The following is a 20,691-nucleotide window of genomic DNA, read 5'->3' as shown; positions in this document are numbered from 1 at the left end:
CTCAGACTCTTAAAATCATATGATTCAGAACAACCAAGTGTCAGAATCATCCCGTGTAGAAGCCTCCTCCCACAGAACAGGAACACCTTATAATCATGCAATCTAAGAAATCTGGGACTGAACATCATGCAGTGCTAGAAGCGGGACCCCTGGAATGTCCAAGTTTCATGGAATCTTGTCATCTTGCGTCCCCAGGTCCTTCCCCTGCAGCACCTGCCTGAGCTCCCCACAACTTCAGACCTGGGCGAAGGTACACGCCAGAATCACCTAGAGAGCTGAAAAAAATGCCGTGGGTAGGCCTACCCCAGATTTCCCGAATCAGAATTTCCAGCACCAAATTTTTAAAAAATTCTCCAGGTGATTCTAATGTGAGGCTCCAATGGAGAATTACGGATCTGGTCCACTTCCTTCCATGCAGGTAGGCAAACAGATGCAAGTAACTGGTCCAAGGACCACAGTAGTGGTCCCTACACCAAGGTCAAGGCCCTTAGCCTTCCCTTGCTTCCTCTTCCTGGACCCTTCTGTCTCCAGGGGCCCAGTTCCCAACTTGCTGTGTCTATCTCACAGCCCCCCTGCTCCAGGGGTGTTCCCGATGGTCTCGGGGACCGAGTGGGCCAGGACAGAGTGAGACACCTGGTGGCTGCTGGACTCAGAAAGTCAGCTTCTCCCTCGTCCCCAGCCGCATGCTCCAAGCCCTCCATACCATTTCAAAGGGAGGCTGGATGGACACTTCTAAGGTCATCAGTGTCAATCCCCAGCCTCCAGAGAGACCTGTAATGAAGAAACGCGCCAGGCATGGCAAGTCACAAGCTTGGGGTCCTCACTGTCACTAGCCTGCTCTGTGGCCTTAGACAAGTCACCTGCTCTATGTCAAAACAGTCTAAGGCAGAAAGGCTGGACAGAGAACCTCTGGGAATCCCTTCCAACTCTGCCTCCTGACCTCTTGCAACATGGCTACACATTTAAGGAGGTGGAAGCCCTCAAGATCCTTTGCTGGCTTGTTCCCAATCAGTAAGTTCCTTCTTATTTCCAACCAAAACATTCCAGCCACTGTTTCAGCCCTTTGTCTTTCTGCATAAAGATGGAGACTGTCTGGGCACAGAGGCCCTTCCCTTGCTCAAAGGCAATCCCCAGCTCTCCGGCATCCCAGCTGAGGATGTCCCCCTCTGCACCCCTGTTGTAGGTCTGGCCGGCCCTGCTGACTCATGGGGGGCTGCGCTCCCAAACAAATGTAGGGGGCCTGATCAGGGCTGCCAAAGCCATAGATGCTGTCAGAGCCTCTGCCCGTTCCCAGTTTGAATCTGATGTGCTCCTATCGGGGGCAGAAGCCCTGCCAGGCCAGAGTGCTTCTGAAAATAAGATGGGGATTTCCACGCAAGAACCCCTATCGGGCTATGGAAAGGGGGCTCAGGGGGACCCAAGGCTCAGAAATGGGGAAGCAGGAGCCCAGATATTCTTTAGACCAAACTGTAATGTGCCCAACAGTCACCCAGGAGTTTGTGAAAATGTCAGTTCTGATTCAGCAGGGCTGGGGGAGGGCCCAAGGCTCTGCATTCCTGGCAGCCTCCTGCTGATGCTGCTGCTGGTCCGAGGGCCACACTTTGAGACGTTCATAAATAAAATCTTTTTATCCCTAAGGACTCCTTATTTTTGTTCGGCTTGGCTTGCAATTCGTTCCAGCCCTGATGGCTTGTGAGATCCACACAGCAGCTCCAAGGGGCAGCTAGGATGTTTATCACAGCACAGAAAGGGAAATTGAGGTAGAGCAAGGGCAAGTGCCTTGTTCTAAGTCACCCACCTGGCTATGCTCCCTCCTCTAAACACTCCTGTGGTTGGTTAGAACCACACAGCTTAGCAATGAGTGACCTCACTCAGCGGCTCCCTGTCCTGCCTACCCCATAACTGTGTAGGCCTGGGGGTGGGAGCCAGCTCCTCTGCCCTGAGGCCTCTCAGGGGTCCCCAGGGGGCTCTCGCTGAACCTTACTGGCTACTGATCCAGCTTCTGGTGGGCTGGATAAGTAGAACGGGGAGTTAGGAATCAGCAAGGCTGCAGAGCCATGCTCCTTGGGCTCACGCCCCAGCTATGCCCTTGGCTCCTGTGTGGCCCTAGGGGAATTTCTCGATGTCTCTGAGGACATTGTTGATGTGCAAGGACCCAGAGAATGCTCAGCCTGTGTTAGCTCCCCACCTTCCCCACACTGCACTTGAGTCTTGTTCACTTCCTCCTCCCTCCCTCACAAATTTATAGTGGCACAGCCTCTAAAGCAAGACTGCCTGGATGGCATCTGTGCTGTGTGACCCTGGGCAAGTCACTTACCCTCTCTGTGCAATGGGGAAAATAGGATCCCCAGCCCAAAGGGCTGTGGCAGGAAGCAGATAAGTCAACATGTGAAAAGTGCTTAGAGCAGCACCTGCACGTCGTGCACGCTCCCCACACATGCAGCGAATGTGCTTTCTCCCCACTCCAGATGGTGGCCCCAGCTCTGCAGCAGGTGCCACAGCAGACACGGGCATCCAGGCTCAAAGCTGCAGAAGTAGCTCACGTTTGCTGAGTGCTCACTGCACACCAGGACTTCCAGGGCCCCTCCACCCCTGCCCCAAGATCATAATCAGGACACAAAACACTAAGCTGGTTGTGTGCAGATCTTGGGGAACACAGAAGAGGGAGTAACCGGTGAATGGGCAGAGCTCGAAAGTCCAGTGGGAGGAGAGGACCCCAGGCCCTATTTGAGCTTTATGCTCCCCAGCAAGGGGTAGAGGAGCTTGGGCTTCCAGAAGCTTCTAATCCTTGTCATCAGGCTCACCACCATGGAAATACATCCCCTTCCTCACTGTCACCCCAACCTGTGGGATGAGAGACACCAGCTCCCATACAAAGCCCCCCTCCCTAGCCAAAGCCAGGGAAGCACCAGGATACAAGGCAGTAAGGAAAGCCTGGGGCAAGAGGGGGGCACCCTTTCTCCCACAGCCTGATCATTGCCTGGGTCTGAGCACAGCAGGTGCACAGTGTGTCCTAGTGGACAAAACCATTCTTGTAGGCAGAGAGGGGCAGTGAGAAAGGCTGGACCCTGGAATGGGGCCGACTTGGCCCAATCTTCACCAGCTGTGAGACAAGTTACTTAACCTCTCCATGCTGCTTTGTTACAAAACAAAAGAAGGAAGAAAGGAAGTGAGGGGGAGATGAAGAGAGAGAAGAAGTTGGGCAGACGGACTGCAGAAACAGCCCAGGCTACAGTGAGAATCCCATCAGCCACGGATAGACGTGCTCTGTAAGCCAGGCAGGAGGGAAGTCTCATTGCCCCTGACTCCCCACCCCACTCCAGGGGCATCCTTCCCTGGCCCGGCTGCCTGACTTCTCTGCAGCCCAATCTGCAGCAGGTGGGGAGAAAGCCCAGCTCTTCAAGGCAGGCCGGGTCAGTGGTGACCAGTCCCTGAATTCAGAGGCCAGACAAAACCACGGGGTACAGGAGGACCCAATCAGGCCCTGTCCCTGAGCACCACCCCAGATGCAGAGGGAAGGGAGACTGCTGCCCTCACGAATGTGCCTCCAAGGCCCGGGCGCAGAATAGGGCACTTGCCAGAAGCCCACATACCGTCTAGTCACTCAGGCAAACATTCTGTGGGCTGCACTGGGCTGCTCGCTGGGCAGTGGGGCAAATGGCGCAAGCTGACAGTTTTCAAAACACATCAAGGGCACCTGGGTGGCTCAGTGGGTTAAAGCCTCTGCCTTCGGCTCAGGTCATGATCTCAGGGTCCTGGGATCGAGCCCCGCATAGGGCTCTCTGCTCAGCAGGGAGCCTGCTTCCTCCTCTCTCTCTCTGCCCGCCTCTCTGCCTACTTGTGATCTCTGTCAAATAAATAAATAAAAATCTTAAAACAAACAAACAAACAAACAGATACATCAGCCTGCTCACCACCTCTGGATCTCACACAGGTTCTGACATGGGCTCCCTGGCTGACCCCATGTCCGAGGCTCAGGCAGTGTGGGGGCCCAAGGGCAGGACAGGTTTGGCCAAAGTTGGACAGTGACTGAGAAGCAGGCCTAGAACAAGAGCGGCCCCCAGAGCCCACACGTGCCCCCTCTGCCGGCCAAGCAGACACAGCCCCCGCCTGGGCCAGGCCCCCAGAAAGTAGGACAGAGGGTTGTGTGCAGATCAGTTCCGCTAGGCAGGGCTCAGCAAACCGGGGTAGCAGCAAGGCAGGGGGCATGGAGGGGCGCAGAGGATGCTCCACACGAAAGGTGACACGTGGGCTGGGCTGGGAGAAGATGGAGAAACTGAGAGAGAATTAGCAGCCAAGGGCATGGCACAGGCAAAGTCCTGGGGCAGGGGAAGGCTCAGACCTCAAATGGCAAACACGCAGGCATTGCCTCCTGGAGCAGCGGTGGGGCCGCCTTCCAGGCCTGGGGCAGAGCACAGCCTGCACCCGAGGGACCTGCTCTATCCTCTGGGGCCTGGATGGAGAGGCAGTACGGGTGAGAAGCCGTTGAAGGCCTGGCTTTGGGGTGCTGGTTATGAAAAGTGGGGTTCAGAAAGGAGAGCCGGCCGTCTAGGATGGCTGGAAAGGCACCCGAGGGAGGGGGACTCTGCTGGGCTCTGAAAGCAGTAGGAGGAAAGAGGAGGGAAGGGTGCTGTGGCGAGGGGGTAGCATGAGCTAAGGCAGAGGCTGAGAGCCCCAGGTGTACATGTGTACACGCAGGTGTGGCATGCACCTGTGTGTGTGGTTAAGCTGCTGGTGGGTGGGACAGGGAAAAGGACAGAGGAAGGTTTGGTGCCCACTGCACCCGGGGCTGCTTCTCACCTACCTCCCACCAACCCTGGGAAGGCAGGCTCTTTACAAACGAGGGCTGATTAGGCTTGGGAGGCCCCACAATGCACCGTGTACGACTAACAAGAACTGCCATTTCCCGAAGGCCGTGCGATGCCAAGCTCTGTATCAGTTGCTTTGCGCACCCATTTCCCACAAACACCCTGCAAGGTGGGTGAGCCCATTTTACAGACACCCGGGTGACGCTGTGGGACGGACGGGCACAAGGACATGCAGCTGGGAAAAGGCAGAAGTGCAGACTGAGAGCCCAGCTCTGTGAGATTCTACTGCCCTGCTCTCTCCAGTCCTCAGTGAGGCTGAGGGGGCCAAGGGGTGACCCTGTCAGAAGTTTCCATGGCTCTGAGCTACTCCAAGAGGAAAACAACTGTGTGAGTGGGGGGCAGGTCAAGAGCCTGGCACACAGGAAGCCATGGGCAGGTAAGGAATTAAAGAGTGAGTGAATGGGCTCCTTCAGGTGTTCAGAGGAAAGCAGTCCCTTTGGGCTTAGAGAACAGGAGAAATCAGAGAAGCCTGCCTGGAGAAAGTGACACTGGGGAGCTATTCAGTTCAAGGATGCAACTGCTTGCCCTCTATCCACTAAGCCCTGCAGGTGGTTCAAGGACCAGGGACGGGTCCTGGCTCCCTGTTCTGCCAACATCCCTGTCCCTCAGGGCCCAGGGGCAGAGGATTGAGAAGGTAAGGCCACCTGACATGGCAAGATTGCTGGAGGCTCCAAGTCACCCTCTGTGGTCCACTTAAAAGGAGAACTGGCAGCTGAGGATGTGAAACTGGCCCTCTTGGGCTCTTTCCTGCCAGGCCCGGGACAGCAGGAAGGATGGACAAGTGTCTGTCCAAGGAGCCCCCACGCCCTGCGCCCTGCCTCCCCCCACAACCGCAGCTGCTCCCACTTGTCTGTGCCAGGACCAGCACTTGGCTGGGCCATCCCTCAGCCTGGGCCAGAGGGGAGCTAACAACCCAGAGGAGGCACTGGGCATCTTCCCTCCATGCCTAGCGCCCTCCTCCTGGAGCACCCACTTGGGCAAAATGGAGCCTCCAGGACCCAGTCCCTACCTTCCTGCCTTAGGACCCCTGCCTAAGAGGTCCCCCTGCCCCCATCCCAAGGTTCCTCTGCACCTTTCTGGCCCGTCCCAGAGCCAGCCCCTTCTGCCTGGGACCAGGGTGGGATGGGAGGACCAGGCCCCCTCTAATAAGCCCACAGCCCTGAAGCACTGTCTCAGACGTCTAGAATGTCTTAAAACAGTCCGAACCAGCTGAGCATAACAGGAATGATGGTCATTAAAAAAATCCCACTTGGCGTGTGTACGAGGTGCCAGGCTCCCTGTTAAGCAGTACAGATGAGGTAATGCATGTATCCTCATAACATCCCACGATCGCCATCTTACACAGGAGGAAACTAAGGCCCAGGGACATTCCATTAATTTTGCCAAAAACACACAGCTAATACATCCCAGGACCGGGGTTGAACCCAGGAGGGCGGGCATCAGGGTTTGTGCTCAGAACTACCCGGCCACAAAAACAGAGTCTCAGAAGAGGGGGCCGCAATGGCTCTGGGGTCCTTCTCCAGCGTCAGCACCTATACGCCGGTCTGGAAGCCCTCCACCCCCCGTCAACACCCATCCCGGCTAACATTCCCCGAACGCTTGAGACATTCCAGGTCCTGAGCCAAGTGCGGGACATCACAGCCCAAGCCCCTTGGCCAGGCGGCCAGCCCCAGGGTCCAGAGGAACTCTGCAGATCTACTGCGTACACATGCAGGCTGCCAGCCCTGGGCCGGCCCTTCTTTGCTGGAGTCACATAATGACGATGTTTGTCTTCCCACCTTCCCTCCCTCCCTTCCTTCCTTCTTCTCCCCTCCTTCTTCCTTCCACACTCTATGGATCCTTCATAACATGTAGTCCTGGCCTGGTACTGTGAGAAACCTCAGTTTCCCCACCAGCACACTGATGGCTCTTAACTAATCAAGGATCCTGAGCCCAGGGTTCTGCAGGGAAAATTCTGCATGCCCTCAGTCCCTCTCTGCCCATCCCCTCCCAGCTCCAGCCCCTCTGGCCCCAGAGGAAACCCAGGCCTGCAGTGAGGTCAGGGCAGGAATGGGGGGCTGGAAACCCCAGGTAAGGGTTGGACAAGGGCTAGTGGTGGTCACAGAGCCCCACAGGGACCCCAGCCTGCTCTGGACTGGGGAGCGGTCCAAGGGCTAAGGTCCAGCGGCTGTAGAGATTAGGGTGGGGAAGAAGGGGGCCGGGGCCAGCCTTTGCTCTTCCCTTGCCTCCCATCCCTCATCTGAGCAAGACCCTGAAACTATTTATATGCCGCCTCTAAGGTTTCAGCTGTTCTAGGATCCATTCTCTCCCTGCTCTATTTTTCTACTTCTTTTGCAATCTCCAAGTAACCCGAGCTGCCAGATGGGTGGGGGCTATGATTGTTTTCTGTCTGACATCTGGATTTCATTAGCAGCCCTGGGCATGCTGACTCAGGAACAGCAGCTCCCCTGGGCTCAGGCCCTCCCCGGACCCATCACAGTGCCTGGTCCTTCACTGGGCACAGAAGGCACAGGTGATGACACCCCTCAGACCTCCCTCAAAGATATAAGCAGCCCCCTCCCCACCACCACCGAGAATGTCCGGGGAGTGACAGAGCCTGAGAGCTTGGAGAATTTCTGCTCCCAGCTCAGCGCCTGATGGGGAGGCTGCCAGGCTGAGTGTGGCTGGGCCTAGCCGCCACGAAGGGTGAACAGGGGCCTTAGGGCAAGGACAGCCGTCCTGCATGTCCTGCCCTCATGCACACCCCAGCTTCCTCCTTACAGAGACACTGAGTGGACCATCAGGGCACAGACCCCAAATCTCAGATACATTTTAGAGATGAGGAAAGGTGGCCCAGAGTGGTCACCATGCCCCAGAGATGGTACCTTCTTATAGTGCCCAGAATTTGTCCCCTCACCTCCAACCTTTGCTCACCCTCCCTTGCGCAATGTCTGGTCTTATCATCCATCCACATTACTGGACCGGTTTTGTTTGCAGTCTTGCCTCCTCTGTCCTGGCCTCCGACCTGCCACCAGTGTGAGCTTTCAAAACGCGAATCAGAGCATGTCACCTAAATCCTTGGATGGCTTCCCCCTGCCCTCCAGATAAAGTCCAAGTTTGTGCAGCTTGGCACACAGGCCCTTCACCACCTGCTGTGGCCACACCTCCCCTCCTCCCCTCAGGCACCCCACACGCCAGCCACGGCCAAGGGCTCGCGCTTCCCGGAAAGCACACCCTCATTATTTACACGCTTGCTTGGAAGCCTTTCCCACCCCAATTCTAGACTCCTCCTCTTGGAGGCTTCACAAGAAGCCCCAGGCCAAGGCAGTCCTTCGCTACGAACCTCAACCAGAGCCTGGCCACCCTGAACAGCCCGCAGTGTTTCTGTCTACCCCACTGAGAACAGGGATGGGGCCTTACAGAGCATTGGCCTGGCACACAGAAGGAGCTCTGAGAGGTCTGGGAGCCTAGTGTGTCCTGGGCCCAGCTCTGTCCTGGACAGACTGTACATCCTGGGCACAGAGTTGGCCCCCAGCACAAAACCCTATACCCAGGCAGGCTCAACTGCAGCTGGCTCAGAATAGAACGCTGCCACTCAGGTCTTCACAGCCTGTCACGCTGGGGCGCAGAAGCCAACGTGAGAAGCACAGGTGAGCCTGCAGGTGGGCCCTGCAGAGAGCAACCATGTCTCTCTCACAGCCAGTTGGCATTCTCGCTGCCCCAGCCCACCCCGGCCTTCGTGATGCATGAGGAGCCACAGACACCCTGGGGCTGGGCCAGGGCTCCAATCTTCCAGACACAACAGCTTGGCCAGGACAGGTCTGCTATGGCCCCTACCCACATCATCCTCATCCCTCCTCATTTCCAGGAACCCATCTTTTTTTTTTTTTTTTTTAAAGATTTTATTTATTTGACAGAGGTCACAAGTGGGTAGAGAGGGAAGCAGAGAGAGAGGGGGAAGCAGGCTCCCTGTCGAGCAGAGAGCCCGATGCGGGGCTCGATCCCAGGACCCTGGGACCATGACCTGAACCAAAGGCAGAGGCCCCAACCCACTGAGCCACCCAGGTGCCCCTCCAGAAACCCATCTTTATAAAGAACACTGACTAAAAATAAATAAAAAAAGAAAGAACCCTGACATTCTGAAAACGATTAATACACTGTATGTGAACTAACTTGAATTTAAATAATATCAAAAAAAATTAAAAATAAAGTAAAAAAATAAAGAATCCTGACTTTCTGAGAATGACAGTGGAGATCCAAGTCTGGATGTGAAGGCAGATCACAGAACCTAATTTTTAAAATATGGGCTCTGGGGATGCTTGGGTGGCTCATTTGGTGGAACATCTGACTCTTGATTTAGGCTCAGGTCTTGGTCTCAGGGTCATGAGATTGAGCCCCAAATCGGGCTCCATACTCAGTGGGAATCTGCTTGAGATTCTCTCTCCCTCTTCCTCTGCCCCTCCTCAGCCCCTCTCTCTCTTAAAAAAATAAATAAAAAATAAAAAGCATAGGCTCTGGAATGAGGAAGGCCTACATTCCAATTCTATCTTTGCTGTTTTCTAACTACATGACCTTAGGCAAGTCACTTAACTTCTCTAGGCCTCAGTTTTATCATCTGGAAATTGACCTGATAGAGTTTTTGAGAAAATTAAATGAGTTAATGCATATTTCACACCTAGCTCAGTGGTCAAGTCAGTGTGTACAGACTAGTATCACTGTTATTAATATTATTATTACCCTGGAACTCGACACCTGGCACAGGGTGGAGACAGCTGCAGACACGGGGTTTTCAAGAACTGAATGGTAGACATTCTTGACTCCTGGACCTTCTAGGGCCAGTGCTGACATTGGCTGGAGATGGACTTTGGCCCAGGCACCACCTCACCCACAAAGAGGGGCTGCCCTTCAGCATCATTGGTAATTGGTTTCCAGCACCTTCTGCCTCTGCTTCAGGGGGCTCCCAGTCTTCCTGTAGTGCCCAATCCCTCTCACACTGCTCTCAGGACCTATGAGAAGCTCCATCAGTCCAATGACTGAACTCTGGACATTTCTCTCCACCCTTAAGTTTGGAAAAGAATCATTTAACAGAGTACACTGTACACTCCGTAGTATGTTCTGGGCCCAGCTCTGTCCTGGACAGATTGTGCATCCTGGGCACAGAGGTGGTACCATGCCAAGCCCCCACCACAAACCCCCATACACATGCAGGCTCAAGTGCACCTGGCTCAGAATGGAACACTGCCACTTGGGTCTTCACAGCCTGCCACGCTGGGGCACAGAAGCCAATGTGAGATGCACAGGTAAGCCTGGAGGTGAGCCCTGCAGAGAGCAACCATGCCTCTCTCACAGCCAGCTGGCATTCTTGCTGCCACCAGAACCGGCAGTCCCAACCTTCCTCGGCCTTCCTGACTGCACTGGGGGCTGCAGAGTGTCTCCTGGTTCCTGGGTGCCACTATCCAGGCTGTTGGCAGTGAATGCCTAGGGTTCCTCTCTACCCCCAGCTAGATTTAAGATTTTAAAAGCACTTAGACTACTGAAAAATCATTCCACAAAAGGAGAGGAGAGAAAGGAGCAGAAAAAATATTTGAAGAAATAATGGTTGAAAACTTCCCAAATCCAATGAAAAATCTTAATTAACATATCCAAGCAGCTCAACAAAGTCCAAGTAAGATAAACACAATGAGATCCACAAATAGATACATCGTATTAACTGCAGAAAGTAAAACAAGGAGAAAGGGCTGCTGCAAGCAGCAAGAGAAAAAGGACACATCCTTTACTATGGAATTGCAACAATATTAATAACTGACTTCTCATCAGATATGATGGTAGCCAGAGGGCAGGGGGTAACATTCAGTGTGCTCAAAGTTGCGGGGGGGGGGGGGAACCATTAGCCAAGAATTCTATACCCTGCAAAGCTATCTTTAAGAAATGAAAATGAGATAAAGACATTCCCAGATAAACAAAAACACAGGATTTCATTGCTGGCACACCAACCTTTCAAGAAATGCTAAAGGAAGTTCTTCAGGCTGAAAGCAAATGACCCCAGACATAATGCAAATACACGTGAAGAAATAAGGAGCTCTGATAAGGTGGTTTTATAATTATAAAAGATAGCACAAATGAATTTTTTCTTTTCCTTTCTTCTTTTAGCTGATTTAAAAAGCAAGTGCATAAAACAGTACATATGTAACTGTACTATCTGGTCCTATAACATTTGGAAATGTAAGATATTTGCCAATAACAGCACAGAAGAGGCAGGTAGAAGCAAACCTGTCTTGGGTTAAGGAAATGATGCCAGGTGGTCACTTGAGTCCACAGGAACAAATGAAGAGAGCAACAAGCTGGAAATTAAAGGGCTAAGATGTCAAAAGTTATGGGCATATAATTGTTCTCTTTTCTTCTTCCAGCTTCTTTGAGACACATAAAATTACATAAAGTAATGATTATAAGTATTGTTGAATTTGCAACATACAAAGATATAATACGTATAACGATAATGCCCCCCAAATCAGGAAAACAGAACAGAGCTATAAAGGAGTCGCATTTCTAGATCTCATTAGAATTAAGTCAGTATAAATCTGAAGCAGATTTTACATGTTAAGATATGTAAAATAAGCCCCAGGGCAGCTACTAAGGAGATAGCTTTTAAAAAGTAGAAAAAAATCATTAAAGAGATCAAAATGTCACATTAGAAAAGTATCACTTAATGCAAAAGAAAGCAGTACAGGAGGAACAGAGGAACAAAAAAAGACATGAGTAATTCAGAAAACAAAAAGTGAAACAGCAGACCTAAATTCAACTGTATCAATAATTGCATATATCAAATGAGCATTAATAAAAGCATTAGCAATAATATGAATGGATCAAACAATCCAAACAAAAGGCAGGGATTGCCAATGTGAATAGAAAGTGAACCAAGATCCACCTACATGCTTCCTACAGGATACACAGTTTAGATCTAAAGATATGAATAGACTGAAAGTAAAGTGAACAAAGACCTATCATGTACATAGTAACCATAAGGAAGCCAGCTATACTAGTATCAGACAAATTAGATTTTAAAACAAATAAACAAAAATGTTACTAGAGATAAATGGGGACACCTTAGAACAATAAAAGGACCAAGTCATTAGAAAATACAACAGTTACAACATCGATGTAGCTCACGAAGGAGTATCAAAATACACGTAGCAAAAATTGGCAGAATCGAAGAAAAAACAGTTAATTGAACAATAATAGAGATTTCAACACTCCTACACTTAGAACAATGGTTAGAAGAATGAGACAAAACATCAACAAGGGGACAGAAGACACCAACAATACTGTGAACCAACTAGACCCAACAGATACCTACAGAACCCTCCAACCACAGCAGAATTCATTCTTCTCAAGGGCCCATGAACCATCCTAAAGGACAGCCCAAATGCTATGAAACAAACCACGACAAACTTAGAAGCGCTAAAATAATACAAAGTGGAATGAAAGGAGAAATCATTTTTAAAACACATTTGGGAAACTCACAAATATGTGGATATGAAACAACACATTTCTAAATAACCAGTGGGTCACAGAAGAAGCCATAAGGTAAATCAGAAAATACTCTGTGATGAATGAACGGGAAGAGACAACACGCACAATTATAAGATGCAATTCAGAGGAAAATGTATACCTGTGAATATCTATATTAAAAATAGAAGAAAGATGTAGAACCATTAACCTAACTTTCCATCTCGAGAAACTGGACGAAGAAGAGCAAACTAAACCTAAAAGAAGCTGAGGGAAGGAAACGATAAAGATTAGAATGAAGAATTGAAAGCAGAGACTCAAAAAGCTATCTGCACACCCATGTTCATAGCAGTGGTGTTCGCAGTAGCCAAAAGGAGGAAGCAATCCAGTTATCCATTGACGGATAATTAGATTAACAAAATGTGGTCTACACACACACACACACACACACACACACACACACACACACAGAGGAATATTATTTGGCCTTAAAAAAGAAAGGAACTTTTGAAACTTGTTACAATATGAACGAACCTTGAGGACATTATGCTAAGTGAAATAAGCCAATCACAAAATGACAAATACTATGTAATTCCACTTCTACGGGGTCCTTAGAGTAATGAAATTCATAGCAACGGAAAGTAGAATGGTAGTTGCCAGGGGCTGGGGAAAGTAAGGGGGTTGTTGCTTAATGGGTACAGAGTTTCACACACAAAAATGAGAGTTCTACAGATGGATGGATGGTGATGGTTGGTGGTGGATAGTGATGGTTGTCCAATACTGTGAATGTATAGTTGACCCTTGAACCATGTGGAGGCTGAGGTGCCAAGCCCTGGAGCAGTCAGAAATCTGTGTGTAGGGTGCCTGGGTGGCTCAGTGGGTTAAGCCTCTGCCTTCAGCTCAGGTCGTGATCTCGGGGTCCTGGGATCAAGTCCCACATTGGGCTCTCTGCTCCGTGGGGAGCCTGCCTCCTCTCTCTCTGCCTGCCTCTCTGCCTACTTGTGATCTCTCTCTGTCAAATAAATAAATAAAATCTTTAAAAAAAAAAAAGAAGAAGAAAGTGTTGTTTAAAAAAAAAATCGGTGTGTAACTCTTGACTCCCCGAAAACTTAACTACTAACAGCCTTATCAATAACTTAAATAGTCAAGTAACCCATATTTTGCATGTTACATGTATTCTATACTATATAAATAAAGTTTGCTAGAGAAAGGAGAATGCTATTAAGAAAATCATGAAGAAGAGAAAATAGTTATTGTACTGTATTGTATTATTCACTGAAAAAAAAATCCATGTATACATTCAAACCGATGTGGTTCAAGGGTCAACTGTTCTTAATACCACTGAATTATACATGTAAGAATAATTAAGATGGTAAATTTCATGTTCCATATATTTTACCATAAGTTTTTAAAAGATTCGAGTGGAAATTAATGTAACAGAGAACAGAAAAACAGTACAGGAAGTCAACTAAACCAAAAGTTGTTCCTGTGAAAAGTTCAACAAAATGGACAAACCTTTAGCTAGATTGACCAAGGAAAAAAAGAGAGAAGACTCAAGTTATAAGAATCAGAAAGAAAAGAGGGGGACATTATAACTGACCTTGCAGAAACGAAAGCGATCGTAAGAGAACATTACAAACAACCCTATGCCACTACATTTGATAACTTAGATGAAACAGACAAATTCCACAAAACACACAAACTACAGAAACTAACTCTAGAAGAAATAGAAAATCTGAATTTACCCACAAAAGAAAGCCCAAGTTCATATGGCTTCATGGGTGAATTCTACTAAACATTTAAAGAAGAAATTTTGTAAAGGTTATATTTATTTATTTAAGAGAGAGAGAGAGAGAGAGAGAGAGAGCATGAGGGAGGCAGAGGGAGAAGCAAGCAGCCTCCCCCACTGAGCAGGAAGCCCTATGTGGGACTTGATCCCATGATCCCAGGGTCCTGGGCAGACTCTCAAGAGACTGAGCCACCCAGGTGCCCCTAAAGAAGAATTAATATTAATTCTTCACAATCTCTTATAGAAAATAGAACAGGATAGAACACTTCCCAAACCATGGAACTGATAAATGCTACTATGTGCATGAACCTTGAGAGCAATATACTAAGTGAAAAAAACCAGTGACAAAAGACCACATATTAGATGATTCTATCTATAGGAGATGTCCAGAACAGGCAAATGTATAGAGATAGAAAGTAGATTACGGGTTCCTAGGAGTTGGGGAGCCAGGGGCTAGTGACAGCTAAAGCTTATGAGGTTTCTCTTTGAGGTGATAAAAGTGTTCTACAATTGGGGCACTTGGCTGGCTCAGTCAGTAGAGCATGCAACTCTTGATCTCAGGGTCATGAGTTCAAGCCCCACATGGGGTGTAGAGACTACCTCAATAAATAAAATCTTTTTTAAAAAATGTTCTATAATAGGTCATGGTAATGGTTGAGCAGCTCTGCATATACTAAAAGTCACTGACTTCTACACTTTAAATGAGTCAATTATATGGTATGTGGATTCTGTCTCACTAAAGGTGTTACCAAAACAAGCACTCCCACTCCACTTCTAAATATTCTATACACTGAGCTCATAATATTTCATTTGAAACAGAGGTTTCCAGGCTTATAAAAGCCTGTCTGCCCATTCCTTCATTCCAGAAGGCTTACACTGAGCATCTGCTGTGTGGGGTATCTTGGTCCAGCAGGGGGATACAGAGATGAATCCAGCCCAGCACCTGCCCCTGAAGTTTGTGGTCAGGTGAGGGTGGAGAGCATCTAATTATATTCCAGCCTGCCAAAATCTCTAGTACCTTGCCAAATAGGCACACTCCCCATCGTTACCCAAAGGAGGAAAAAATATAATGCTAGCCAACATTTATTAAGTGCTTACTGTATGCCAGACACTGCGTTAAGTACCTTCCATGCATTACTTCCTTGGATCTTCACGTTACTCTGTGTTAGCACTCTCATTAGCTTTGTTTCACAGATGATGAACTGTGAACTCTACTCATGACTGGTAGAGGAGGTCCCTGGGCCTGCAGGAGTCTCTGATAGAATCAGGTTTGAGGTAGAGCTCGAAGAGGGCCTCTACCAGCTCGAGAGGGAAACTGAGGCCCCAGAGGTCATGGGCATCTCAGCCTGGATCGGTATGGATGCTCAAGAAAGCAAAGAGCACTGAGGTCCCAAGCCTGGGGCTCTCATAGACACTCTGCCCTCTCTCCAGCACTTCAGCTCTCTGAGACTCTGTTTCTTCACCTGTAAAATGGGCCAGTATTCCTTCTGCAGAAGAGGTAAGAGCCCTGCACGAGAGTACTCGCTATGTAATCCATATAAAAGAATATAAAGGAAGAACCAGGGTTTGCACGGTGCTAGAAGTCGAGAGGCACTGAGGTCGGGGACCTTCTGTCCCCACATTTAGGAGAGCCCTGGCCCCTCTGGAAAGAGGGCTGGGCATGCACACACACTCACTTGCACGCCTTCACCGTCCCTCCACTGCTGCCTCAACATCCCTTGCCTTTGGATACTGCTCACCCTTCTTCCAACAACCAGCCAAGCCCCCTCAAGTTCTCCTTCTCCTGGAAGCTTTCCCAGACCTCCAGCTCAGCATGGCCCACCTCCTCGGAGCCCCAGGGGCCTCTGTTGGTGTCTGAATGTCACCTGCTGGCCAGGGTTGAAATTCCAGGACCTCCACAGACTGGCTCAATGATCCCGTGTGAGTGCTTAACTCACTCAAAGCATCACGTAACGAGATGCTAATGAGAGACTTGACACTTCGGCTAATTGTGAGCCCGGGCTGCAGGCAGGAGACAATGAGGGAAGTTTCCAAGGTATGGTAAGTGACTGAAAGTCCCCTCACAGAGGCTCAGCTGGGGAAGGTGCAAGGGGCTGCTGCCAGGGTGGGCCGGGGGCACATCCTTGAGGACCAACGGGATCCTGAGTCGCCTGCTTGCTCCTCATCCTGTCTGGAGAACCCCTGGGGAGGTATGGGTCTTACCCTGTGCTGGGACCTCCTCATCCCAAGGGCCCCTGGCTTCCTGCATATACTGAGGGCGGACAGCGCCCACTGGAGTGTGGGGTCTAGAGAACAGCCATCAGTGGGCCAGCTCCCACACTCAGGGTCAGGGGTGGGCTTCTCTTGACCAAGGGTCGGAGGAGGCTGAGATCACCGGTATACACAGGTCCCGGGACTTCTACAAAAATGCAATTACAGGCTGGGCCTAAGACTGCATTTCTGACAAGCTCCCAGGCAGCTATCCTGGCCACACTTCACGCAGCGAGGACCTAAAGCACGGCACAGCTATTCCTGAAAAGAGCCACAAGCAGCAAGCACATCTCGGCCTCCATGCGTCTGGAGGCACCCAGGCCCACCCAGCCACACCCTGGGCTCCCACCATCTGGAGGGTAAGACTACATGGATTTTCTGAGTTTCCAGGATCCCATTTCCATTACATATGTAAAATAGAAGCAAAAAACACACATTACAAAAACATTAGAAATTTTGAAAAAATAATAGGGAAAAGAATCACGGATCCATCTCGTACTGTATTGGAAACGACCTTACCCTCTCTCCCCAGGCTGCCAGAGCCCAGTTGGCCAGAGTCAGGAGTCATTCTGCAAGTGGGATCTGCCCCCAGGAGCCCTAGCCCAGCACAGCGAAGCACTGGGTGGGAGACGGGGCTGCTCCCCACACTCTCCATCGCCTGGCCCCCTTCCCACACTGAGAGAGAGGCCCAGCCTGCAGTGCCCGAGGCCTTCACCCAGACCTACCCTATGGGGGGGGGGGGCACAAAGTCAGGGGCAAGGCCCTTTCCCCTCCCCCCTTACAGGCAGGAGACTGAGGAAACACTGCTGCGGAGGAGGGAGAGGTGGGGTCTGGGGGAGGGGGTGCACATCTGGATTCCTGGCCCAGAGCCCGCATTCTTTCCCTGTGAGTGTGAGGAGATGGGGTCTCTCTCGGGAGAGCTGCGAGGAGGCTGCTGGCCCCCGTCCTGCCCCACTGTAACAGGACCCACCCTGGCAGGAAGACTGGCAGAGACGTGAAGGCCCGGAACCTCATTTGGGGGCCCTCACCCGGATTGCTCACTAGCCAGGGCAGGCCCAGGCTGGGGCTCTGTCTCATCCATGCCAGCCAGTGCCTCAGAAATACCAGAGAGGAGGGGAAGGTGGAGACCAGAGGGCACAGGGCCACTTGTTGGTGGAAGGGGCCCTGAGGGCAGGGAGGTAGGGGAGGGGGGAGGTGGGGCCGCTCGGCCTGTTCTATCCAGAGAAGCGGGGTGCCTTACCTGGGGGCAGTCCTTGATGTAGTGTCCTTTGTTGAAGCACAGGTGGCACAGGTAGTTGGGTGGGGGCCGCTTGCTGGGCTTGCGGGTCTCAGAGGTGAGGGTCAGGTCTGAGAAATGCTCAGTGAGGGAGCTGAGGCCATCAGCGATGTTGTTGAGGGAGCCATAGGGCGAGGCGCTCTTGTACACGCTGCTGCTCAGAGCCTGGGAGGAGGGACAGAGATGTGAGGGCTCCCGGGGCCTGGGCACGCTTGTTTGCAGCTATGGCCTCATGGGCACATGTCCACGAGCACATGCATGCACACTCGTGAATGCACAATCTCTAGCTGCCCGGGAGCTCTGGCCCCCTAGAGCCCCAGTTCATATCCTAACTCCTGCTGTGCATCCACAGGCAAGCCAGTGAACGGCTCCGGGCCCCTGGGGCCCTGTCTGGAAAACAGGAGTAATGAGAGCCACCTCCTAGGGTTCCTAGGAGGCTCAAGTGAGGTCACTGTATCTCCCACCTGGCACTGAGGAACCACTCAGTAAGAAGTGAGGAGGAGGAGGAGGACGGTTCTCATTAGTTCTTTACACATTCCCAGGAGGTAAGCAGGCATAGCAGAAAGCAACCTGTTGGATCTGGGGCTTTGCCATTTACTAGTGCTTTAAACAAGTCACTTATCGCTCAGCTGACTCAGTTTCCCATCTTACAAGAAAGAGGGGTATCAGCGTACAGGATTGTTTCCATCGTACAGAAGAGAAGACTGAGGTTTAGCGCTCTGCCCGGTCTCCTGTGGCATGAGGGCTGTGCAGACTGTGTCCGGGGAGCCCCGAGGCTGGCCCAGGCCTTCCCTCTGTGAGCCCAGGAGGAAGTGGCCCACCTCTCCCACCTCTCCCACCTCCAGCTGACAGGAACCAGATGTCTTGCCTGGCTTTAAAGCAGACGCGGCCCAGGCCCCCTCCTGGTGTATACAGCCTCTATTTATAGGAGTCACAGGCTCTGGGCAGCCAGGCACACTGGAATTTAGCAAAGGTGGGGCCTGTGGTGAGGTTGGCAGGGAACAGCCATGGTCCCCTTCTCCTGGGGCAAGGCCAAGGCTGTAAAGAGGCAGCTCCTCCAGGAGGGTCAACGACAAACCTGGGCATGAGGCCTGGGCATCCTCTGGTCCCCGCTCAGGTGCTTAAGGATTCCAGGAGGGAACCACAGACCTTGGTGAGCCTTGGATCTAATGGGAAGACAGCCTTGTTTCTGGAAGTCCCCAGGCCTCTAGAGGAAGACAGCCCCTAAGAAGAGGTGGCCTCAGGCTCCCTTATGAAGACAGGGCAGATGGAGGCTCAGAGTGGGCACAGTCCCTCCTGTGTCCCTTCCGTGTGGGCAGGGAGGGAAGGGAGCAGAGAGCAGGCCCCTGGAGATCAGGCACCTCTCCCCAAACCAGGACAGATGCCACTCCTCACAATTGTATACCTCAGCCTCCCCACTTGTTCCATTTCTGGGGGCCTGGCATTACCTCCTAGAGGACACAGCCCTCACCATCTGGGGACCACCACTCTTCTTGGTCCGCTGGACACCCTGCTCTGTGGCCTGGGGCCAGTCCTTTCCCTCTCTGGGCCGTGGTTCCTGCTCCTATAGGTTTAGACTGGAGCCTAGGAAAAAAGATGCAGGGACCACGTCCAAAAGGCATCCAGGCCAAACACCCAGTCAGTCAGCCTATGATGTCTGGGCATGGGACTCAAAGGCTCCTGAGGACCATCTCTGCTCTACCACTGCCCAGGGCTATCATGAAACCCAGGACCAGTACAAAATACCACACCTTGCCTTCACTGTGAGGGTGATTATCCAGCTCTCAGATGAGCCGAGAGAGTGGTCCATCCTGAGAGGCAGAGGGTCTCCCATACCCGCAGGTGTGTGAGATGGTTCTGGACAACCAACGGTTCTGGACAAGGGGTGTGGAGAGGGGTCCAGTGTCCACAGGATTTGATCCCAGTCCCATCTACTCAGCAATTACAGTGTCCCAGGGGCTGGAAACTGTACACTTATTAAGACAGCCGACGCTCACCACAACCTGTGGTCCCATTTTACAGATGAGGCAAGTGTGTCCAACCTTGTATTGAGTGCCTTGAGAAACTTTGAACCAATACGGTTTTCTTGGCCCCACCTCAGACCTACCTACCAAAGTAGTCACCTGGCACCAAGAGCCTGGAGCCTACAGCTTTACTGTGGTAAGAAATTCATTACAGAGAATCGGCCATTTTAGTTCTGTTTTTTAGCGTACGGTTCTGTGGCACTAAGTACATGCCCATGACTTTGCGACCACCAACCACCACCACCCACTTCTGGTACTTTTTCATCGTTCTAAACCGAAACTGTCTCCCCCTGACGCACTAAATCACTGCTCCCCCTTCTCCCAGCCCAGAACTGCACGTTCAAGCTCCCTGGGGCAGTATGTCCAGAGGGCCCAGCTCTACCTGGCCTTTCCAAACACCCAGGTCTCTCCTTAGCTTGAGTGGAAGTTTCTCCTCACCCAAACAGGCCTGAGGGAGGGCAGCACCACCACAGCCTCCTGGAGAAAAGTTCATCCAGAAAAGAAACTCCCAACTCCAAATGGTGTGACTCACCCTCATGGCTGGGAAATGCAATTTCACAAATAACAGCCCTCTTCATTTTTTCCCCCCGTTCTCTCTTTTCTTTTTTCTTCTTCTTCTTCTTTTTTTTTTTTTTTCTGTATAAGATTTAAGCAAGTTCACAGGAATCGGGACTGTTTTGGCAGCAAACTGTCAAGAGGAAGGGGAAGTCTGGTGGGTGCCAAAAAGTGCATTAATTACACCCTGAACAGCCTCTCCCCTGCCTTGTGGCCACACTGCCCTGCCCACGGGTGACCCCTCGGGCGTCCCTGGACAGCCAGAGGCCTCCGAGCAGCCTGTCTTCTCCCCAGCAGCTGGACACCCGCACCCTCTACCTCACGAGGGTCACAGCTTCTGTCCTACGAGCAGCTCTGGGAAGAGAAGCGAAGTCAGAGCTTTCCTATTCACCGCCTCTGCCCGCCTCCCTCGGGTGCTCTGGCCTGTCCCTCCTGGTGGCTCCA

The 20,691-nt window shown here is 51.3% G+C and overlaps 1 protein-coding gene across 2 annotated transcripts in view; it reads right to left on the bottom strand.

The window, feature by feature from the left end:
* Nucleotides 1-20,691, bottom strand: part of ZCCHC24 (zinc finger CCHC-type containing 24) — a 56,710-nt gene that overhangs the window by 26,466 nt on the left and 9,553 nt on the right. For both annotated transcript variants that reach the window (XM_032838853.1, XM_032838858.1), the window contains exon 2: nucleotides 17,633-17,833. In XM_032838853.1, coding sequence (XP_032694744.1) covers nucleotides 17,633-17,833 — 201 coding nt within the window. The remainder of the gene's footprint in view (nucleotides 1-17,632; nucleotides 17,834-20,691) is intronic.

This window comes from Lontra canadensis, unplaced genomic scaffold (assembly GCF_010015895.1).
Source record: "Lontra canadensis isolate GAN:19392208 unplaced genomic scaffold, GSC_riverotter_1.0 scaffold3, whole genome shotgun sequence".
Taxonomy (NCBI): Eukaryota; Metazoa; Chordata; class Mammalia; order Carnivora; family Mustelidae; genus Lontra; species Lontra canadensis.
This window is presented reverse-complemented; position numbering and strand designations above follow the sequence as displayed.